This window comes from Pogona vitticeps, chromosome 5, assembly GCF_051106095.1.
Source record: "Pogona vitticeps strain Pit_001003342236 chromosome 5, PviZW2.1, whole genome shotgun sequence".
Classification (NCBI taxonomy): domain Eukaryota; kingdom Metazoa; phylum Chordata; class Lepidosauria; order Squamata; family Agamidae; genus Pogona; species Pogona vitticeps.
The window spans coordinates 9,545,094-9,563,746 of NC_135787.1; the positions used below are offsets into that span (position 1 = coordinate 9,545,094).

The 18,653-nt window shown below is 44.7% G+C and overlaps 1 protein-coding gene across 5 annotated transcripts in view; it reads left to right on the forward strand.

Annotated features, from left to right (window-relative positions):
* The first annotated feature begins 1,701 nt into the window (after nucleotides 1–1,701).
* Nucleotides 1,702–18,653, forward strand: part of SEPTIN11 (septin 11) — a 112,780-nt gene continuing 95,828 nt past the window's right edge. For 2 of the 5 annotated variants that reach the window (XM_078394483.1, XM_073002057.2), the window contains exon 1: nucleotides 2,531–2,716. In XM_078394483.1, coding sequence (XP_078250609.1) covers nucleotides 2,657–2,716 — 60 coding nt within the window. In that variant the 5' untranslated portion in view covers nucleotides 2,531–2,656. Of the gene's footprint in view, nucleotides 1,868–2,440; nucleotides 2,717–18,653 lie in introns of those variants that run through there. The other 3 variants (XM_073002060.2, XM_078394484.1, XM_073002055.2) reach the window with 3 other exon arrangements.

Genomic DNA, 18,653 nt, shown 5'->3' on the forward strand with positions numbered 1-18,653 from the left:
GTTGTGTCTGTGTAGAGTAGGGTTGCTTTTGCAAACCTATGGTCATACTGTATTTACCATTTCACAGATAAGAACACTGAGGCAGAGAGATTTCCCTGTTGCCACCAGTGAGACATCTGCTGGGCCACAGGCTGCAGACCAGCCTGCTCTTGAGTGTACACTGTGGAGTCATGGCAAAATCCAGATAGAGCACACTTAATTTCAGTACATCTGGGAGCATACATCAAGATGCATTAACCGTCTGTCAGTCTGAACATTCATTGTGGTTGGCCATAATCACAGGGGTAGTGAGAGCGCACAAAGAACGAAGTAGCCTGCCAGGCCAATGAGATTACTAGGGGTGCCAACAGGGACCGTGGGGGGCTAAAAGAGAGCCAGAGTGAATGGGAACAGGGCATAAGAGCAATGCACTCTTGTCTTCTGCATCATGCCATGCCGTTCCAGTAAGGACTGTGCAAGGCTTGGCCTGAAGGACTGTGTCCCCGTGTAAGAGGCATGTATAAGCAACCTCAGCTAGCAGCTGTTGTGTCTCCCCTGCAAGCAGGGCTGACCCGAGATTCTGCTGCCTGAAGCAAAGGCCAAGAAACCACTCAACAAAGGAGGGGATGACAACCTCCAGCACAAATGAAGGCGGGGGGGGGGGGTTCATGGGTGAAGGATAAATTGGGGGGGGGGCTCTGTCTTCTCAGCCGTTCACTGTAATAGCCCTCACTCTGCCTAAACACCACTCTTGACTGCATGTCCAAACGCCTTAAGGCTAACCGAATTAGGACTCCACCTGGTACGATTGTTGGGAACATAACAATTTTCTGGCGGACTGGCCAATCCAAAACTGGTGGCAGCGGAGCCTCCTTGTTCCGTAGCAGTATAGCTTTGAATACTGGAGGATTCGGGGGCTCCAGGGCTTTTATGAGCCTTGCATGCTTAGGGGCTTCCTGAGGTCCTCCGCAGGCTTCGGGGGTTGATCCGGGAAGGGATCTGTTTGCATGGAAAAGGGGGAGCGTGGAGGGGGGGGGGAGAAGCGTTTTGCCCCCATCCCGAGAAAAGGACCGTCTTTCCCGCGCCGATCCGGGAGGTCCCTGCGGTGCCCTCCCCGCCAGCCTCCCGCAAGCAGGCGCTAACGCACACACACACACCCAAAGCAGGCAAACCCAACCCGCTCGCCCCCCCCCCAACGCCGCCTCGCCAACCCTGAGCGGACGCGCAAGGGCCGCGTGGCTCTCCAAGGCGCTCCGGTTACGAGGGCCCTCCGCTCGCTCCGCACGGCCCCGGGGGCGTAAGCAGGGACGCGGGCTCGCCTGGGCTTTGCCCCCCCCGAACAGCTGGGCCGGCAACCCCCACCCCACCCCGAAGGGCGCGCTACCGCGGGGACCTCTCCCCCGGCCCCGCGAGAGACCCCTCTCCCCAAATCCGCCTCACAGCCTTTTCTGCAGCTGCTGCCAGCTCCTCTCCCCCCCACCCCCTTCTCTCTCTTTCCTCCTCCCCCCCCCGCCCGTGAATGGTCGCTTCCAGCCGGGTGGCCATGTTGCCGCTGATGAGCGCGAGCGCGGGCGAAACCAGAGGCTGCTCGGCCCTGTGAGGGGGGGGGGAGGACGGCCAGAAGGGGTGGCGACACCCAGGCGAGGAGGGGACGGCGGCGGCGGCGGCGGCGGGAGAAGCAGCAGCAGCGGCAGCAGCCACAGCAGTCGCGAGCGGCTCAGCCCCAGCCCAGCCTCAGCCCCAGCCCAGCCGGCCAGGCGCGTCCGACGACCGGAGGGGAAAGACGGAAGGGGACGGCGAGCCCGCGCGCGGCGAGACGCCGGAGCCCCTCGGCCCTCGCAGCCCGCCTCAGCAGAGGAGCATGGCCGTGGCGGTGGGGAGACCCTCGGTGAGTCTCTCTCAGGGGGCTTCCCGCGCTGCAGAGAGAGAGAGGGAGGGAGGGAGGGAGAGCACGGCCGTCGTCGGAACGGGCTGCGCCGCCCCGCGCTTGGAGGGAAAGGGGTTGCGTGGTTTGCTTGGGAGCCTTCCCGGCTCCCGGGTCTCGCTGGCGGCGGAGTGCCTGGCTCGGGATAACGGTGCGGGGGAAGCCGAGGCGTTCGAGGGGGTGGGAGGAGGAGGAGGAGGGAAGCCGCCTCAGCTTGGGGCGCCCCTCCGGGGTAGGTCGGGCCCGGCCGGCCGGCCAGCCGCGTTGCCCTCCCGGCCCTCCCGCTCGCCTAGGCGCGCGAAGCCGAGGCGTTTCTCTGGCGCTCCCCATCATCCTCCGTTCGTCGGCAAAGCGGCCGCCCCTGAAGCGGGCGCGGGCGGAGCGGAGAGGCCGGGGTTGGAGCTCCCGCCGAAAAGCCTCCCGTTCACACGTTACGCCGGGCCCCGTCCGCACCTTCCTTCCCGCCTTTGCGGCGAGCACAACAGCCGAGCCCCCAAACGGCCAGGGGTTTGAAAATAGGGACTACCCTCCAGCTCCTCTTTTCTGGTGAAAGAAAGAAAGAAAGAAAGAAAGAAAGAAAGAAAGAAAGAAAGAAAGAAAGAAAGAAAGAAAGAAAGAAAGAAAGAAAGAAAGAAAGAAAGAAAGAAAGAAAAAGGCGGGCGCGCGTCGGGAGAGCGAGGAGGGAGGTGTCTTCGGAAGGCCGAAAACTTTTCCTTTGGGGTTTTTGGGGCACATGCTCGTGCGGTGGGGAAAATGTGGATCAGCATCATCAGCATCCGCGTTGCCGGAGAGAAAGTCCCCCATCCTGCTTTGGTGGGTCCGTTAATCGACACGGTACAGCTCCTCCCCAACCCCGCTCCCTACACGTGTGCACGTCCCTGCCCGTTGGGATTAACACCACATGCTTCTGAAGAAGTGGATTCTTGCTGTTTTTTGTTGTTTAGTCGTGTCCGACTCTTCGTGACCCCATGGACCAGAGCACACCAGGCCCTCCTATCTTCCACTGCCTCCCGGAGTTGGGTCAAATTCATGTTGGTCGCTTCGATGACCCTGTCCGTCCATCTCATCCTCTGTCATCCCCTTCTCCTCTTGCCTTCACACTTTCCCAACATCAGGGGCTTTTCCAGGGTGTCTTCTCTAGGGCAAATGGAAGTGGATTCTAGCCTAGGACAGATGATGCTGTAATACAGTAATGAATCAGCTGGTGTAGAAGATGGCCCCAGGCTCTTGGGTGGGTGTGATGGGGTGCAGGATGGACCATGTGGGACAGTCCACTCAAACCCTCTGCTACCAGAGGCCCATTTTGCAAAACTGGGGCTGGAAGGAGGAGCCCTGGTTTTCTTCCTGCCTTTCCCTATCAGGTCTTGTTTCCTCCCCTTCTTTTTTTGCAAGAGGGACAGAAGCCACCAGAGCTTCAAAACAGAAAGTTTGACTCTTGCTACCTCGTGTCAGGTCGCATTCAAACTGAAGTGACCCTAATAGGGTTTCTAAGGTATGAGAGATATTTAAGGAATGCCAGTTTGATCATTGCCATCACCCCCCTCCCCAAATGAGTTTCCCTGCCTGAACCGGAGTTTGAACCAGTTCTCCTGAATCCTAGTCCGTCTTTCTGTCCACGATTCCAGGCTCCTCTTACCTCCATCCCTTTATGGTGTTCAGAGAAGCAACCCTTTCTGAGCCTCAGGATCCAGGCTCCCTTGGTAGAACAATACTCATTTATGATATGGCCTTGTTTTAGGTGAGCTACATTTTGGACGTTCAAATGATGCAGCATAAATGATCATGGGGGGGGGGGGAAGAGGTGTGAGTGGGTGTGGCTCCTTCTTGCAGTTTCTGACCCCTGTATGGGAATAATAATAAGAATCTCGCCTCTAGCTATATACTGGTGGACTGGTTTTTTCCCCTCCTTGGTATTTATAAAAGGAAGTAAAAATTACCGTATTTTTCGCACCATAAGACACACTTTTTCCCCACAAAACAGGGGGGGTGGAAAGTCTGTGCGTCTTATGGAGCAAAGAAAACAGATTTTATTTAGGTTTCTTCTCCTAAAAAATTGGTGCGTCTTATGGAAAGGTGCGTCTTATGGAGTAAAAAATACGGTAACTTGGGACTTCATGCATTAGAAATGGAAGGACAAAAACGGATGCTGAAAACAGACCAGGGAGAGAGAGGCTATGTGTATGTATGTGGTTTCCAGGATTTCACTTTACAAAGAAATTACCTTTTAACTAACATTCTCCAGGAACTTTGGGAGGGGAAAAAAGTGTCTTTAAGTGTAGTGTATTGGATGTATCCTGGGGGCCTCCTGCCATATTTCAAACAGGAGCAAACTGGTATGTATAGTAGGAAGTCTGTTTTTCAGGACTGCATTCTTGAGAGGTTTTTCAAACATCCTCTGTTCAAGCAGCAGTGATGGTAACTGAGTACCAGATGGAGACGCCTTAACCTAGAGCCCCTTATCTCATTCATGCAACCGTCCATCCGGGCAAATAGTTATTGTACTCCACCAGGAGATCACAGTCAAAACCGTGTGGAAAAGCAGTAGAGAGAGCCATTTGAGAGAAAGTCTATGGATGGGGGAAGGTTTGAGGAAGAGAAACCAGAACTCCTTGGGAATCTTTGCTCTCCCTCCTTCCCTTCCTCCCTCTCTTTCTTGGTGCTAGAGAATAAAGACAACACTACTGGTGACGCAGTTCATTTGTCTGATTCTTAATGGCTTCTCAGGAACATTTTCCCACACTCAGAAATCCAGCTGCTGTACTTCCATGGCACACTTCAGGTTTGCTTAAGATTAGGAAGCAAGAGAAGTTGAGAATTCCAAGATACATGGCCACAGGAGGTTGCTACAGCAAAACTATGGGGGGAAAAAAGTCTTGCAGTACTGTGAAGAAACTATTATGGCTTAAAGCCTGTTTCAACTGATGCACGGAGTAGACAAAAAAAGGTGGACGCTACCAATGTGAGCTAGTTTTGGGTGAGAAAGCGATAGCGCAGTTTGAGGATAAAAGGGCCTATGGATCCAAGGTATAGATATGGAGGATTGTAGGCAGCCCAGATAGGGGAGAGAATTGTCCTGGAGAAACACTGAAATGAAATTGGATCTTTGAAGGAGGGCTTCCCCACCCCCGCTTGTAGTCTTTTGAAACCTTTGAATAAATCAGTAACTTTCATGAAAGCCTAGCATTGATTCTGCAGACTTGCTGAGCAGTTTTGGATGATTTTGGAAAGAGAGAGATAGTGATTATTTTTATGCCTGTAACAGAGATGTCGCTGAAAGTAAATGCTGACCGTATGAAGGCACTCTTATACATCATCGCGAGGTGGAAGGTTGGAGGGGAGGGAAGGAAGGAAGAATGGGGCTTGATTGACTTTTCCTGTTCAGTTTTTTTTTAAACTGCATGCCAGTAAACAGATGTTGCACATGAGAAAATGACTTATATGTGGTTACTTTCAGAATGTGTCTGTGCTCAAGATGTGACTTGGCTTCTTGGTCTGGTTTCTCTTAACTGGTTTCTAATTCTAATGGGCTAATGCGTTGTATTGTTGTCTTTTGCAGTGGAAGCCCCCCACGTCACCCCCAAGTTATGTTGATGAAATAGAGGAAAGTTGCATTTATCACTTTAAATGCGCAAAAGCAAAACTCTTGGCTGTTACCCAGTGTGACTGTGAGACCTAGGATTTAGACCCTGTTGCTTTCTGAAACTGAACAGGGAAAGGATCCAGTGGAAGGAACCACCAGCCACCCTTGAGCCCTATAGATTCACAGATCAATCTGAAGTTGTAGAAAACCCACAACTGAGAGAATATCTGTAATAATCTATTCTCCTTTTGGACATTGACATAAGCCTTAAGGCAATCAGTCTGAGAAGTTGTTATGACTTAGAAAAGTACGTTTTGGTTTTTTCTCTCCCTTGTGCCAGTGGCAAATTGTTTGTATTCATTTGTGGGCAAAAAAAAAAAGAGAGACTAATAATACCTGAAAACTTTTTTGGGGAATCTGATGAACTTTGACAAGGAGGGTTTCTTAAACATGCGGTTCCGATATTGTGTCAAGCCTTGTTTAAGGAAGCTCAGGTGTGTCATTTCATGAGCTTATGAACAAACATGGTTTGTTAAGGACAACACTAGAATTTTTTTTTTTTTTTTTGCCAACTGTTGTTTGGCGTCATGCTGGACTGTATGAACGAGAGTTGGAGTTGTGTCTCTTAACATGCTAATCAGAAAGTAATCCTTGGAAATTAGGTCTTTGGAACAGCCATATATGGAGTTCACCAACTAATTATCCTACCTCTTTCCATTTTGGTATGATGATGGTTGTCCAGTGGCCTTGTTGACTGTATATGCATCGGCTCCTCTTATCTGATTCTTTCTTGCAATATCTTTACTGGAACCAGGCTATTGTGCTGCTGCTCTGACGAACAGGTTAATGAGGTTAATAGTTAATAAGGTACTAGTCAATTGGGCAGATTACTTTTTCTGTTTGCTTTGATTTGGGCTTTATTACGGGTTGTAAAGAAAGAGTATGAACCGAATGCATGAGGATTCAAACAACAATTAGTTCAGCTTGGTTAACTGAACTACGATAACATTCTTGAGTCATCACATCTGCAAGCTGCCATGGTCTGGTAAGATGACAGGATGATGATTAAAAAGCATGCATATAAAATAAGTGGAATAAATGTTATTAAGCCAAGTCATCCATTTTCTGGATAATAACATTTGTTCCAGTTACTTGTACAAGTAACATTATCTCAAATATAACATTCTCCTCACTTGTAACCAGAACAGTTACTGTTGTTGCCAGCTGCAAGAAGTATTCTATCAGTCTCAGACTTCATTTATTTTTATTTTAAGCTTTGGTCCTCAGTCTTCTCAAACTAAAAACCAAAAATGCATTTCAGACTCAGCGTTCTGTGGAAGACGCAGCTAATATGTTGGTCCTGGGGGGCAACCAGAACATAGGACAAGAGGATCCACATATTCCCGTTCTTTCCATTCTCCTAATTTTTCTCACCCTCCCCTCCTCCCTTTTTAGACAAGCAACAAAGTTAAAGTGGTCGTGGTGACATCTCAGTTGAGGAAATATATTGGCCTTAAGACAGTCTAATTGGGATTTATACACCACCAGTTGAAGGCCCACATTTTGAAACATTTTGATAAAAAGAAAAGGGGGAGAGTAGAATATTGTTGCACTTTTTAATTTCAGTGTGAGCTTTTGTGGATTTAAATACTTCCTCAGACATATCTGCAAGAGCACATCAAGACACAGAGAATAGCAAAGAGACAGTGGTCCATTAACACAGGAGCGTTAATTATTTCAGTTAGGTGATCTTGGGTAGCTGCAGGCCATGTGGACTTGCCTGTCAAAGAAGTTCTAAGAGATGCTTCTAGGTCAAAGTCTTATCAAGGGAGATAATTGTTTTATACCCACAATATATTACAAAAAGTTGGGTTATTAATATATGTAGTACGCTAAGAAGGCTTGATCTCTTTTGAGGCCATAAGAGATGCAGTAGAGGTTAAGTAGCCACTGCAGCCTCCTATAAAGAGTTTTCCTTGGAAATTCCTTGTTCCTGCAATAGCTGCTTCAAGATCAATAATAGAATGTCCTGGGAGGGTGAAGTGTTCTGAAACTGGTTCCTTCGAGTTGTTATTCCTGTGTCTTTTAACCTTTGTAGAAAGCAGAGGGGCATTGCTGGTAGAAGATGACATAAATCACATCAAAGAACAAGTAAATTGACATACAATGTTGTGGCTGACATTGTTGGGACTGTTGATGGTAGGTATGGGATAGGTTTCGGACACAGCTCTCATCTAGGTTTGGTAGAAGGATTTCTTCCTATCTCCTTCTCCATAAAGTGCTGCCTTTGGTACATCTGTAGTTATTTAAGGTTGGAGGGAGCTGTTTGTAGGCATGGCTCTCCAAAGCTTAGGAAAGGATGATGATGGCCTGGTCTCCGGTGGTCTGAATTGACAATTGTAGGTGATTACTAATGGAGTTACACAATTCCATCCGTTGGGTCTGTCTTGTAGCTCACTGGTTCTTAACCTTGGGTTACTCAGGAGTTTTGGACTGCAACTCCCAGAAGCCTTCACCACCAGCTGTCCTGACTGGGGTTTCTGGGAGTTGCAGTTCAAAAGCATCAGAGTAACAAAGGTTAAGAACCACTGTTGTAGCTGATTATTCCTAGGCACCAATATGGCTCTCAATTTACTTTTTCACCATGTTGGGTAAATATTTTACATTTTAAAAAATGCTTGCTCTAACTCCATGAGTTTCGTGTCTCTGGCATGTGGTTCTTAGCTGATCTGGCTATAACTAAAAATTTGGCTGCACACAAGTGGAATTGGTGTTCCGGTTTATTTTCCTTTGCTAAAACAGAATGACACAACTGCTACTTTGAAAAATTATGAACATTGTAACTGGATAATGTTAAAAATTAGTAAAGTTTTTTTTTTATTTTCCTGCTATGAATGCAAAGTGATGAGATAATTATTAAATTTCAGAGTTCTCTCTGTCCTGTTCCTAACTGGAATATAAATAGGTACCAGCATGTCATGTGGTTTATTCTCCCATAATCTGAGGGTTAGTCTTTTGAGATGTAATGTTGTGTTTTTTCTTTTGAGAGCTTGTGATTTCTATAATGTTACAAATGAGTTTATAGATCTTGTGATTCTATTAATGATCTTCAGAAATAAGTGCAGTAGATCTGGAGGACTTACAGGGCAGAAGGAAAGTAAGGCGTTCACTGCGTTCGTTGTATTTCACAATGAAAGATGTGCATTTAAAAATAATTTTAAAGGAACTTTTGATAAACTTTTAAAAAAAATCATATGATACTTGCTCACTTATGCTTGTCAGGAGGACTGAATCTAAACTGTTGATTTCGTCTGCTGCGATGGTTCCCTGTTTCCTTGTTTAAAAGTGCTTGTGTTCTATGCAAACACTAATCGTGTAAAAATAGGCTATGCAAATCAGCTACTTGAGTGTGCACCAATTGTTAGCACCCAAAAAAACATAAAAAGAGCTCCTTTGCATGAGACTGAAGGTCCATTGGTAGTTCCTGGGTCCTGTATGGTTCTGCCAACAGCCCACAAACAGGATGTGAAAGTAATAGCCCCTCATTTTCTCCAGCACCTGCCAGTCAGAGTTACACATCCCATTGAGCGATTATATCATGGCTAGCTTCCTCTCTCCATCTACTCTTCATGAACTTCTCTAAGATGACTTTAAAAAAAAAAAAAAAAGCATTTAGTCTGGAGGCTGACGCTGTTTCCTGCAGCAGTGAATTTCATAGACTTAAGATTTGCATATGACCAGTCAGTTCTCATTAGATGACTCTGAGGCCCAGTATTATAAGATGAGAGAGAAAATCCTCATTCTTGAGCATCCTCTTATAATTTTGTCAAGTTTTGTCAACTTTGGTACTTAGGCTGCTACATCGTGGTGGCTCTCCTTGTCTCTGCCTGTGTTCTCATAAATGTAGTGAAGGTTTTGCATATTTTTCCAGGGCAGACTTAGGACTGTTGTTTTTGAAACTTTTTTTTCCAGTGCTAGGCTGTTTTGTTTTGCTTTAAGACGACGTAGAGAGTGAAATCCTGTTCTGTACTTACAGTGGATAAGGCTAAAAAAATGACTGATTTTAAATCCACCCACCCCCGCCCCACAAAGGTCCTGAGGCTCATGTAAGTTTCCTTTAGTCATGTGGAAGACATCAGGGTTTACAGGATGAGGGGTGGAGGAGTCCTTTAATTTCTAAAATTTGCTGCCACTGGTAAAAAAAATAATATTGGCAGAGGTGATTTTGATAAATTAAAGACTCCCCTTTCCTCATTGAAAGCCCCCCCCATGGCTGGGAGCTTCATAGGGAAATTGGATTTTTTTTAAAAAAAGTGGATGCTGCTGAGTATATTGTCAGCGTTACGTGGTGTAAGTGATGGAAATACTTCCCATACTTCACATGAGATTTTTATAATATATGTTTTTATAAACACACTATGATGATAGGAATTATATTTCAATCTATTTCATGATAAAACCCAAAACAGATCTTGGTTTGGCTTTTTTTTCATGTACAACAACTTGTGACCTTCCTCATTGAGCTATCACTCGTAGTGACTGGAAGATCTGTTTTCTGATAATTAGCAAATTCAGGTTCATTTTTCTCTCTCTCTCTCTGTGTGTGTGTGTGTGTGTGTGTGTTTGTGCTTGTACCTTAGTGACATGAGGGAGCTGGATGAAGCGTGCATCACTTTTCCCTTGCTTGCACTGAATTTGATGGTCTGGTTGCCATTTACTCAATTTAGAGAGCTTCTGGTAGCTCTGCTCGTGCCTCCATACAGAGCACGTTACCTCTCGAGACGGAAGGATGCCAAATCAATTGGTAGCTCTGCTGTCGATTTCTGTGCCTGGAATACTTTGGTGGAGGAGATGATGATGATGATGATGGAAATAAATTCAGTAAGAATGTCACTTATTCCATTTCTGCATTAATATTTTATTTTTTTTAAAAAAAATTCCAAGAATCTTCCCTCACCTCATTAAATCTTCAGGCTGACAGAGATGATCCTGGAAGTGTGGCTTTGAATCTGGGTTTATCAAGCTGTCTAGATAGCTCAGTAAGTTGGGTATCTGGCTTTAAAGTTTGGTTTCCCACTGTGCCTCCTGAGTGGAGCCAGCCTGGGTGGCCTTGGGCAATCTGCACAGGCCCAGAAGAAGGGAAGAGTGAATCCCTTCTGAGTACTTTATACCAAGAAAACCCTGGTAAGGATTGCCATAAATTGGAATTTGGCAACACACAATTTTTATGTTTGTCTGGGGGTATATCTTCCATTAACACCACCCATAGTTTTTTGTTAAGAGCACAGAAGAAGAAGTGTAAGTCTTAAGTATAGCAGTCTAGCAGTGATGATTGTATTAATTTCACACCTGTGGTCATCTTAGCGGTGTCTTCATTTTAATTTTTCCTTATGATTCTGAGGTCTGGCTTATGTAGGTATGGGATCACCTCATACTTCATAGCCGGTAGCTGAATATATTACTATAATACTTTATAGTTGAAGTGCCTTGAAAGCTCAGTCTTCTGTGGATCATCTTCACATACTGATTGTTACTGGAAGAACTGGATTGTGTGAACCTCAGACCTAAAGTTGCATCGAGAGAGCAAACTTCCAACGTTCTTGAGTTCAGTGTTTGAGAGGCAGAAACAGAGTACAGTACTGTCAAGTAGCTACTCCAAAAGTGAAGCTATGGCTCTTAATTGTTCCTCCTTAAAATAATTCTTTTCCAAGTTTTAAAATCCTTGCTCCCCCCCAAAAAAAGCCCTGCTTGAATAGGATGCCCGCTGTGTCATCAACTGTTTTCTGCTCATCTCCAAACCAGTGGATTTACCATAAGAAATAATTGAGACCGTTGGAAGGCTGTTGCTCTTTTTTATGAGATTGTCATGTCCATTCCATTGTAGAATAAATGTCTAATTTTTAATTTTCATCCTTTTGTTTTCTTTATTGTATCTTCATGACAGCTTTTTAAGTAGGGTTGCAAGTTGGTTAAATGCATTATAAATAGCTGTTCGGATACATAATTTTAAGAGGTGAGTTATATATGTTTTTGTGAATTGTGTTTTGTTTTTGTATTTGCACATTGGTGAAAACGAAGTTGAGAGATAATACGGTCTTTTGCCTAAATAAAACTGTTAGACCAAACGGGAGTAGATACAATGAATTAGTTGAAACTTTGTAAACCAATAACTAAGTAAGTTCTTCCAAGTTAAATGGGTCTGCACCAACTGGGACGACTAATTCGTTTTCAGCTTTATTTTAAAAAAAGAGAAGATGGTTAGCCAGGCAACAGACATCTTAATAAAAAGTTGTTGCTTTAATTGATTAGTTGAACTGATTAATTAATAGATGAACTGGTAAATGGACGAAGCATTACAGCCTGAGTTTTATGTACTGTATGGAGTCTTCAATACATTGGTGGGGGTTGTTGTCAAGCCACCTCTGTTTGGGTAGATAGAAACTATTGAAGCATGGCTTGGCAGTGTTATATGTGTTGTTGTTGCTAGCAGCCTTTGTGACTATGCAGTTGGCATTTAATAACATATAGTTAACTACTCTATAAAAAAGACCCATGTATCTGGTTTCCAGCAACGCTGGGATTTTGCAGAGTTCTTTCAGTTGTTAAAGCCAGAGAAACTATGTGAGTGTCAAGGAGCGTGGGAAGTTTTCTGAGCATCTTCCTTAGCATAAGCTGGGGGAGATGCTAAATCCAGAGCTTGAATTAGACCCTTTAAATGCTGACAGTTACTCAGCAGCATTTCTCTTTGTGAACAAACACATTTTTATTTTAATAAGAATTCTCTCTCTCTCTCTCTCTCTCTCTCTCTCTCTCTCTCACACACACACACACACACACACACACACACACACACACACACTCACTCACTCACTCACTCACTCACTCATTCACTCACTCACTCACTCACTCACTCACTCACTCACTCACTCACTCACTCACTCACTCACTCACTCACACTTACCCCTTTCCTAACAGAGAGTTCTCTTAACAGCAAAGCCCCCTGGCTCACTGCCTATACGTGGAGGAATCTGACGAGGAATCTGACGTTGTGTGTTTCGTGTGTGTTTCAGTCTTTTTCATTGGAATTTGTTCCTTCTTCTCTCTGCAAATTCAGGATGGCTACAAAGGATCCTTTTCTGAAAGGGCCAGAAATCACATAGCATGTACGGGGTTGCTGGGAACATGGAAGCCCACACCTTCTCTTGTGAATCTGTAGATAATTTGGCCTTGTTTAGACTTTTGTAAACATCTCCAAAACAAGGCACCAGTTGTATTGTAGAAGTTCTGTGAAAGGGCAGGAAAAAAAAAAGAGAACTCCCCATGTATTTGCTGTTGGTATTATTCTCTGTCCAAGAAGTACATGAGCTGCATACTTTGTGTTTCTAGGATTCTGAACTGGAGAAGGTTGGCACTGGATTTTATATCTTAACATGGTTCTGAGCTGAGGAGCAACAGGACTTTGTTTTAACAGAGGAAATGAATGAAATGGGAGGGCCATACCAGCGGTCACTAGGTGTGATTATCACTCATACTTCACCCTACTCTGCGTCCCGGGCAAGTGTAGACACCTTGGAAGAAGAAAAATTCTGCCCTTTACAAGATAACTCCTTAAGTGGTTGCAACGGCAGACTTTGCTTTAATCTCTTGCAAAAAACTGGACAAACAAAACAAGTAGGAAATGGAATAAGTTACTATTTAACTCCCTCAAATTTTCTGTGTGAGCATCAAATCTGGAGGAGAGAATCAGTGCTCTTTTTTTCTTGTCACCTTCAGCTTTGCCTTTCTATGAATGAGAAGTTAGAAAAAGCATTTTTGTGTAGAGCATTGAAAGTGAGGCATCTCACCATAGATGCTCAGGGTCTTGCCCCTAGGATATTTGGCTCCTTGCTTGTGCTCAGCCACCTAGTCAAACAAATCCAATGAGGTGCAGATACCAAGCTTGATGTCATAGATAAAAGTGATGGACTAGGTCTTAGGAGTCTTGGGTTTGAATCCCCTGTTCAGCCATGGAAAATCACAGGGCGTTTGGAACTGGTAAAGCTACTCTTTAAATATCTCACATTGAAAGCCCTTTTAGGGTTGCTGTAAGTTGCTCCAGCTTGACAACATGCAATATATCTGTTTTATATTTTGTCTTGCAAGCTGCCTAGAGTGGTCGTAGTGACGAGATAGGTGGGGTATAAATGGAATAAATAAGTAAATACATACACACAGACACACATACACACACACACACACACACAGACAGACAGACAGACAGACAGACAGACAGACAGACAGACAGACAGACAGTGGTGCCCCGCATAGCGAGGTTAATCCGTTCCGGATTAACCCTCGCCATGCGGAATCGTCGCTAAACGGGTAGGGAAAACGTCCAATACCTTGCTTACTTACCCGTTCAGCGAGGATTCCAATTGCCGGCAGCCATTTTCGCGCCCTCGCTAAGCGAGGGCACGGCGTGAAAACGGCTGCCGGCAGCCATTTCCGGGCTTCCGGCGGCCAGCTGTTCGGCGGCTCCAAAATGGCCGCCGCAATACCCAATCTTCGCAATGCGGGTTTTCCCCATTGCGAAGATCGGGTATGTTTCCGTATAGCGATCCCGAAAAAGGGATCGCTATACAGAAACATCGCTATACAGTGCACTCGTTAAGCGAGGCACCACTGTACGTACGTACGTACGTACATACATACATACATACATACGTACATACATACATACATACATACATACATACATACATACATACATACATACATACATACATACATACATACATACAATGACAGCAACAACAGTCAAACAAAAGAATGCAGATGGGAACGGTGAGAGGTACAGTCTAGCACATCTGAAGGATACCAGATAGGAGAAAATTCACTTTATGTTATCCATTAGCTGATGGATGGCTCAGTGGTTTAGGTCACTGACTACGGAACCAGAAGTTGGGAGTTTGATTCCTCCACTGTGCCTCTTTGTCAGGGGCTGGACTTGATGATCCATAGGGTCCCTTCCAGCTCTGAAGTTCTATGATGATGATGATCGTATAATGGGAGAGGGTGAAAAGTTTCATTCTGTCCAGCGTGCCTGGAAGATAGAAAGAATTGCTCAATAATACTAGAATTTGAAGTTAGGGGAATTGGCTGACAGTAGAATCAGGTGGAATCAGTGGTTCCCAACATTGAGTAACCCAGGTGGACTGCAATTCTCAGAAGCCTTCACCACCAGCTGTGCTGGCCAGGGTTTCTGGGAACTGTAATCAAAGAACACCTAGGTTACCTAGGGTTGAGAACCACTGGATTGGATCAAAGAAACATAGCACATAATTAGTTTGTGAAATTCACCACTGTGAAATTCACAGACAAAAGAAAGATTTGGAACAAAAGTTAGGAACTTCCATTGACCCAACTGGAATCTGGGAAGGATCTTGTGGAAGCCACATTCCACTTGTGGATGCATGGATGAGACCAAAGCAGAGTTGGTGGAGGGTTATGCAAATCTTCCCCATTTAGGCATTTTCCTACTTGCATGTGACGTTCATTTCTAAGCATGTCTGCTCAGAAGTAAGCTCAAATGCAACACATTCCTGGGATGCAAAGCAGAAATTAATTCATGAGATGTGAAGAATATTCACTTAAGTCTTCGTTCTTGATGAATTAGGCTTGTTGCAGCAGGGCCAGACACAGTGACAAGAGGTTTTCAAGCTCTGTGTGATTGTCCCCAGCGTAAGAGTGAGACAGGGGCTCCTTTTTGTTGAAGGAGACAGGGTTTCTGGTGTGTGCACAAAAAGCCTTTGTATAAAACCTTTGCATTTGAAAAGCAAAGCATGTACATACAGAAAGCATAGAGGAACTTGGCTGGTAATTTCAAAACCATGAAACAAGCTGTCCGAGACAACTGATTATTAAATTTGTTTCCATGAAACAGAATAGCAGCTATCACCATTTTGCATTATTTGAGCAAAAACTGTTTTCACAAATGTGAAAACTCAATGGCCAGGATCTTGTTGGTGCTGGTGTTTACCTAAATTTTGTGTAATTTGCTGGAGCTAATTGTGTCTAATTGAGAAGGTGCTGCTTGCTCTGTTGGGCATGTAGCCAGGCGTGTGATTGAGACATGGCCCAACACCTTATTGTTGTTGCTGTAGGTGTTAGTCTTTCTGTAAATCTTGGGGTTGTCCCAAGCCTATTGATACTTGTCCTTTTTAAAAAATAGATAGCGCTGTTCTTAAGTACTTAAGGACCCCCAATGGGAGGATGAGTTCACTGTTACAATACTTGATGATGCCAGGATCACCCACTACAACTGCTCATATGAGTGAACCACAACTGTGTTCCCTCTTCTAGTTGGCAGCTGCTTTCTCTACACATATTTGTTGCCTGCCACTTGAGCTTTACACATTTCTGCTAGAACTGGTGAGAAGCAAAATGTGCCAGCAAGCTTAATTGGGAAGAATTCCAAATGAATGACCTTTCAACTTGTAGACTAATTTGCTAACATCTTTCAGTTCAAATTAGGTTGGTTGCTCCTGCGTTTTGTTGCTCTTGACGAATTTGCCCTTTTTTTAAAACAAACAAACAAAAATATTGGGTAGGTTTTGAAATGTATAGTTCCCCTGGGTCATCACCTCTTGAATCTACATGTGACACATCCCCTTGCCCCATTCAGGGACCAGCAGGCATGCCTCCCTACCCCAACACACACCAGGATTTCTATTAAATCCATCTCTTGCTTTTACCATTCTGTAGGGACTGTAACTTTCAGACTTTAGGGCTATACTTTGTAATGTATAGCCCCAAAGTCTATTGCTTCACATTTCAGGATCACAGTGTAGAAGACTTGGATGTCCACAGAGATATGGCCGGCAAGGTCTAGGAACAAAGAATTTTTCCTAAAAGATACAGGACTGACTATGGCATCAAAAGGCTCATGAATTATGAAACGGATGCTCTACTTGTGTAGAGTAGACCCAGAAGGCCCAATTTTGATGCAACCAAAAGCCTAAAATGAGGGGAATGGGCTGGGGAGAATCCTGATGCTGCTTGGACCTGAGGCCACATGATCATTTAGAGTGATGGTTCCCCAGTCTTGGATCCCCAGACAGACTTGGACTAACGCTCCTGGAAGTCTTCACTACTAGCTGTGCTCACCAGGGTTCCTGGGAGTTGTAGTCCAAGAATGTCTAGGGACCCAAGGTTGAGAACTACTGGTTCAGAGCAACAAACATTTTAATGCTAAGCCAGCGAACCTTGATACCAACTGGGAATGGATAGAGATGGATGCTCAGATTTGAAACCCATGTGGCAAACAACCCAGAATCTCTCTTCCTCCAGTATTGCTCACCCTGAAATTTGCCTCACCACCTGGAGATCTGAAGTTGCATGGCAGTTTTCTGAGACTTACTCTGGCACCCTGAAGATATGGCAACCCTGTTACTTAACTGGGAGAGAGCCCTCTTTGTCACTGCTCCCAGAAACTCCGGAACTCCCTCCCACTGGAAACCAGGCTGGCCCCATCTTTGCTGTCCTTCCACAAGCAGACAAATATTTTTCTCTTCAGGAAATCTTTGCCATCATGACTGGCTGCCTGAGAGGGTTTAAAAAAAAAACAGATTACAGTATTGTGCTCCATTGCTTTTAAATTTGATTAGGCATCCTTCAGTCTTGAGAGACTATGGTAACGTGCTCTGTATGGAGGACTCTGAACAGTGTCCAGTGTGGCTGAGAAGGCCAATTCGAGAGTGACTGTCCCTTCCACGCTGAAAATGCAACCAAAATACAATCTGTCCCCTGTCCAGCTCCCTGATTTGGCTGCTTTCGGGACTGCCTCTTTGCCCTGGCCTGCTGGACAAGGGTCTCTTCAAATTGGGAGAGGCCGTGATGCACCGCCTGCCTCCAGGCTGAACGCTCAGATGTCAAGGTTTCCCAACTGTTGAGGTCCATTCCTAAGGCCTTCAGATCCCGCTTGCTGATGTCCTTGTATCGCAGCTGTAGTCTCCCTCTGGGGCGATTTCCCTGCACCCCACTGTAATAGGATACTTGTTTGATTCTTTTTAAAAATATTTTTAGACATACTTATTTTAGCTTTTAAATATAGTCTTTTTAATGATGTGAGCCACCTTGGGCCCTTTTTAAGGAGAACAATGGGGTAAACATACTGTATTTTAAATAAATAATAAATAAACAGTATTTCTGTTGACAGGGACGGATGATCAGACCAAGTTGTTTTTCTCATTAACTGCAAATGTAAAATGTTGTATATGTTATGTTAACATATATATAGGCTGTATATGTTATATTAAATTCCTTTACCTGTTAACATTTCACTATTGTGACAGTCCATTGGCAATATTGGAGGATGATTTTAAAAGACATAAACAGCCCTCTTTCTTTGCATACAGGCACAGTTTCTCTTTTCTCCCTGATTCCTTCCAGTCTTCACAGATTCAGGTCCGTATCTGAGTCTCTCAAGTTAATTCCAGTCACACCATTGCAAGCAACATTTCCCCATTTTCATTATGCAGCTGAACTATTCTCCACTCATCTGCAAATACACAGCCTCCAACCAGACATTCTTCACCCCCACCAATCACTCTTCATAATACCCTTGGTGGCGCTTTCTAGATTACGTTGCTGAATAGAGAGACAGCCTTACATAATATCACATGCACTGATGATAAGTTCCATCCATTTTCCTAGCCAGTACCATCCGTGCAATATTAGGAGGAGGAAGCAGTGAGATTCATTCAGCAGGCGACTGCTGTCAACTGGCTGCCTGATTTCTGTGTTGTAAACTCCCCATGTCCTGGGGCCAGTGCAGAGCAAGTAAACCTATTTAGATTTAGTCAGCAATTAAATTGTGGGAATTATTCATCACAGAAATTTATTATGGTTAGCAGCACAGAATAAATTAGGAAATATTCAAAGGAGAATTCTGTCAGTAGCTGTTAGTATAGCTATGGATGAAATGTCTTTGTTTAAAGAAAAGTAACGCATCAGATTCTGGGAGCTAATTCAGAGCTGACTATTGCCATGGTGTATCCTCCCGGGGCACTGCCATATCTGAGAGTCCCAAATGCCAATTCTTTTGCTTTTGCAAATGTATTAGAATACATTTTCTTGTTGTTTTTGCGGCCGGGGAAGGCACATCCTCCTGTGCACATTTTGCTGCATGAT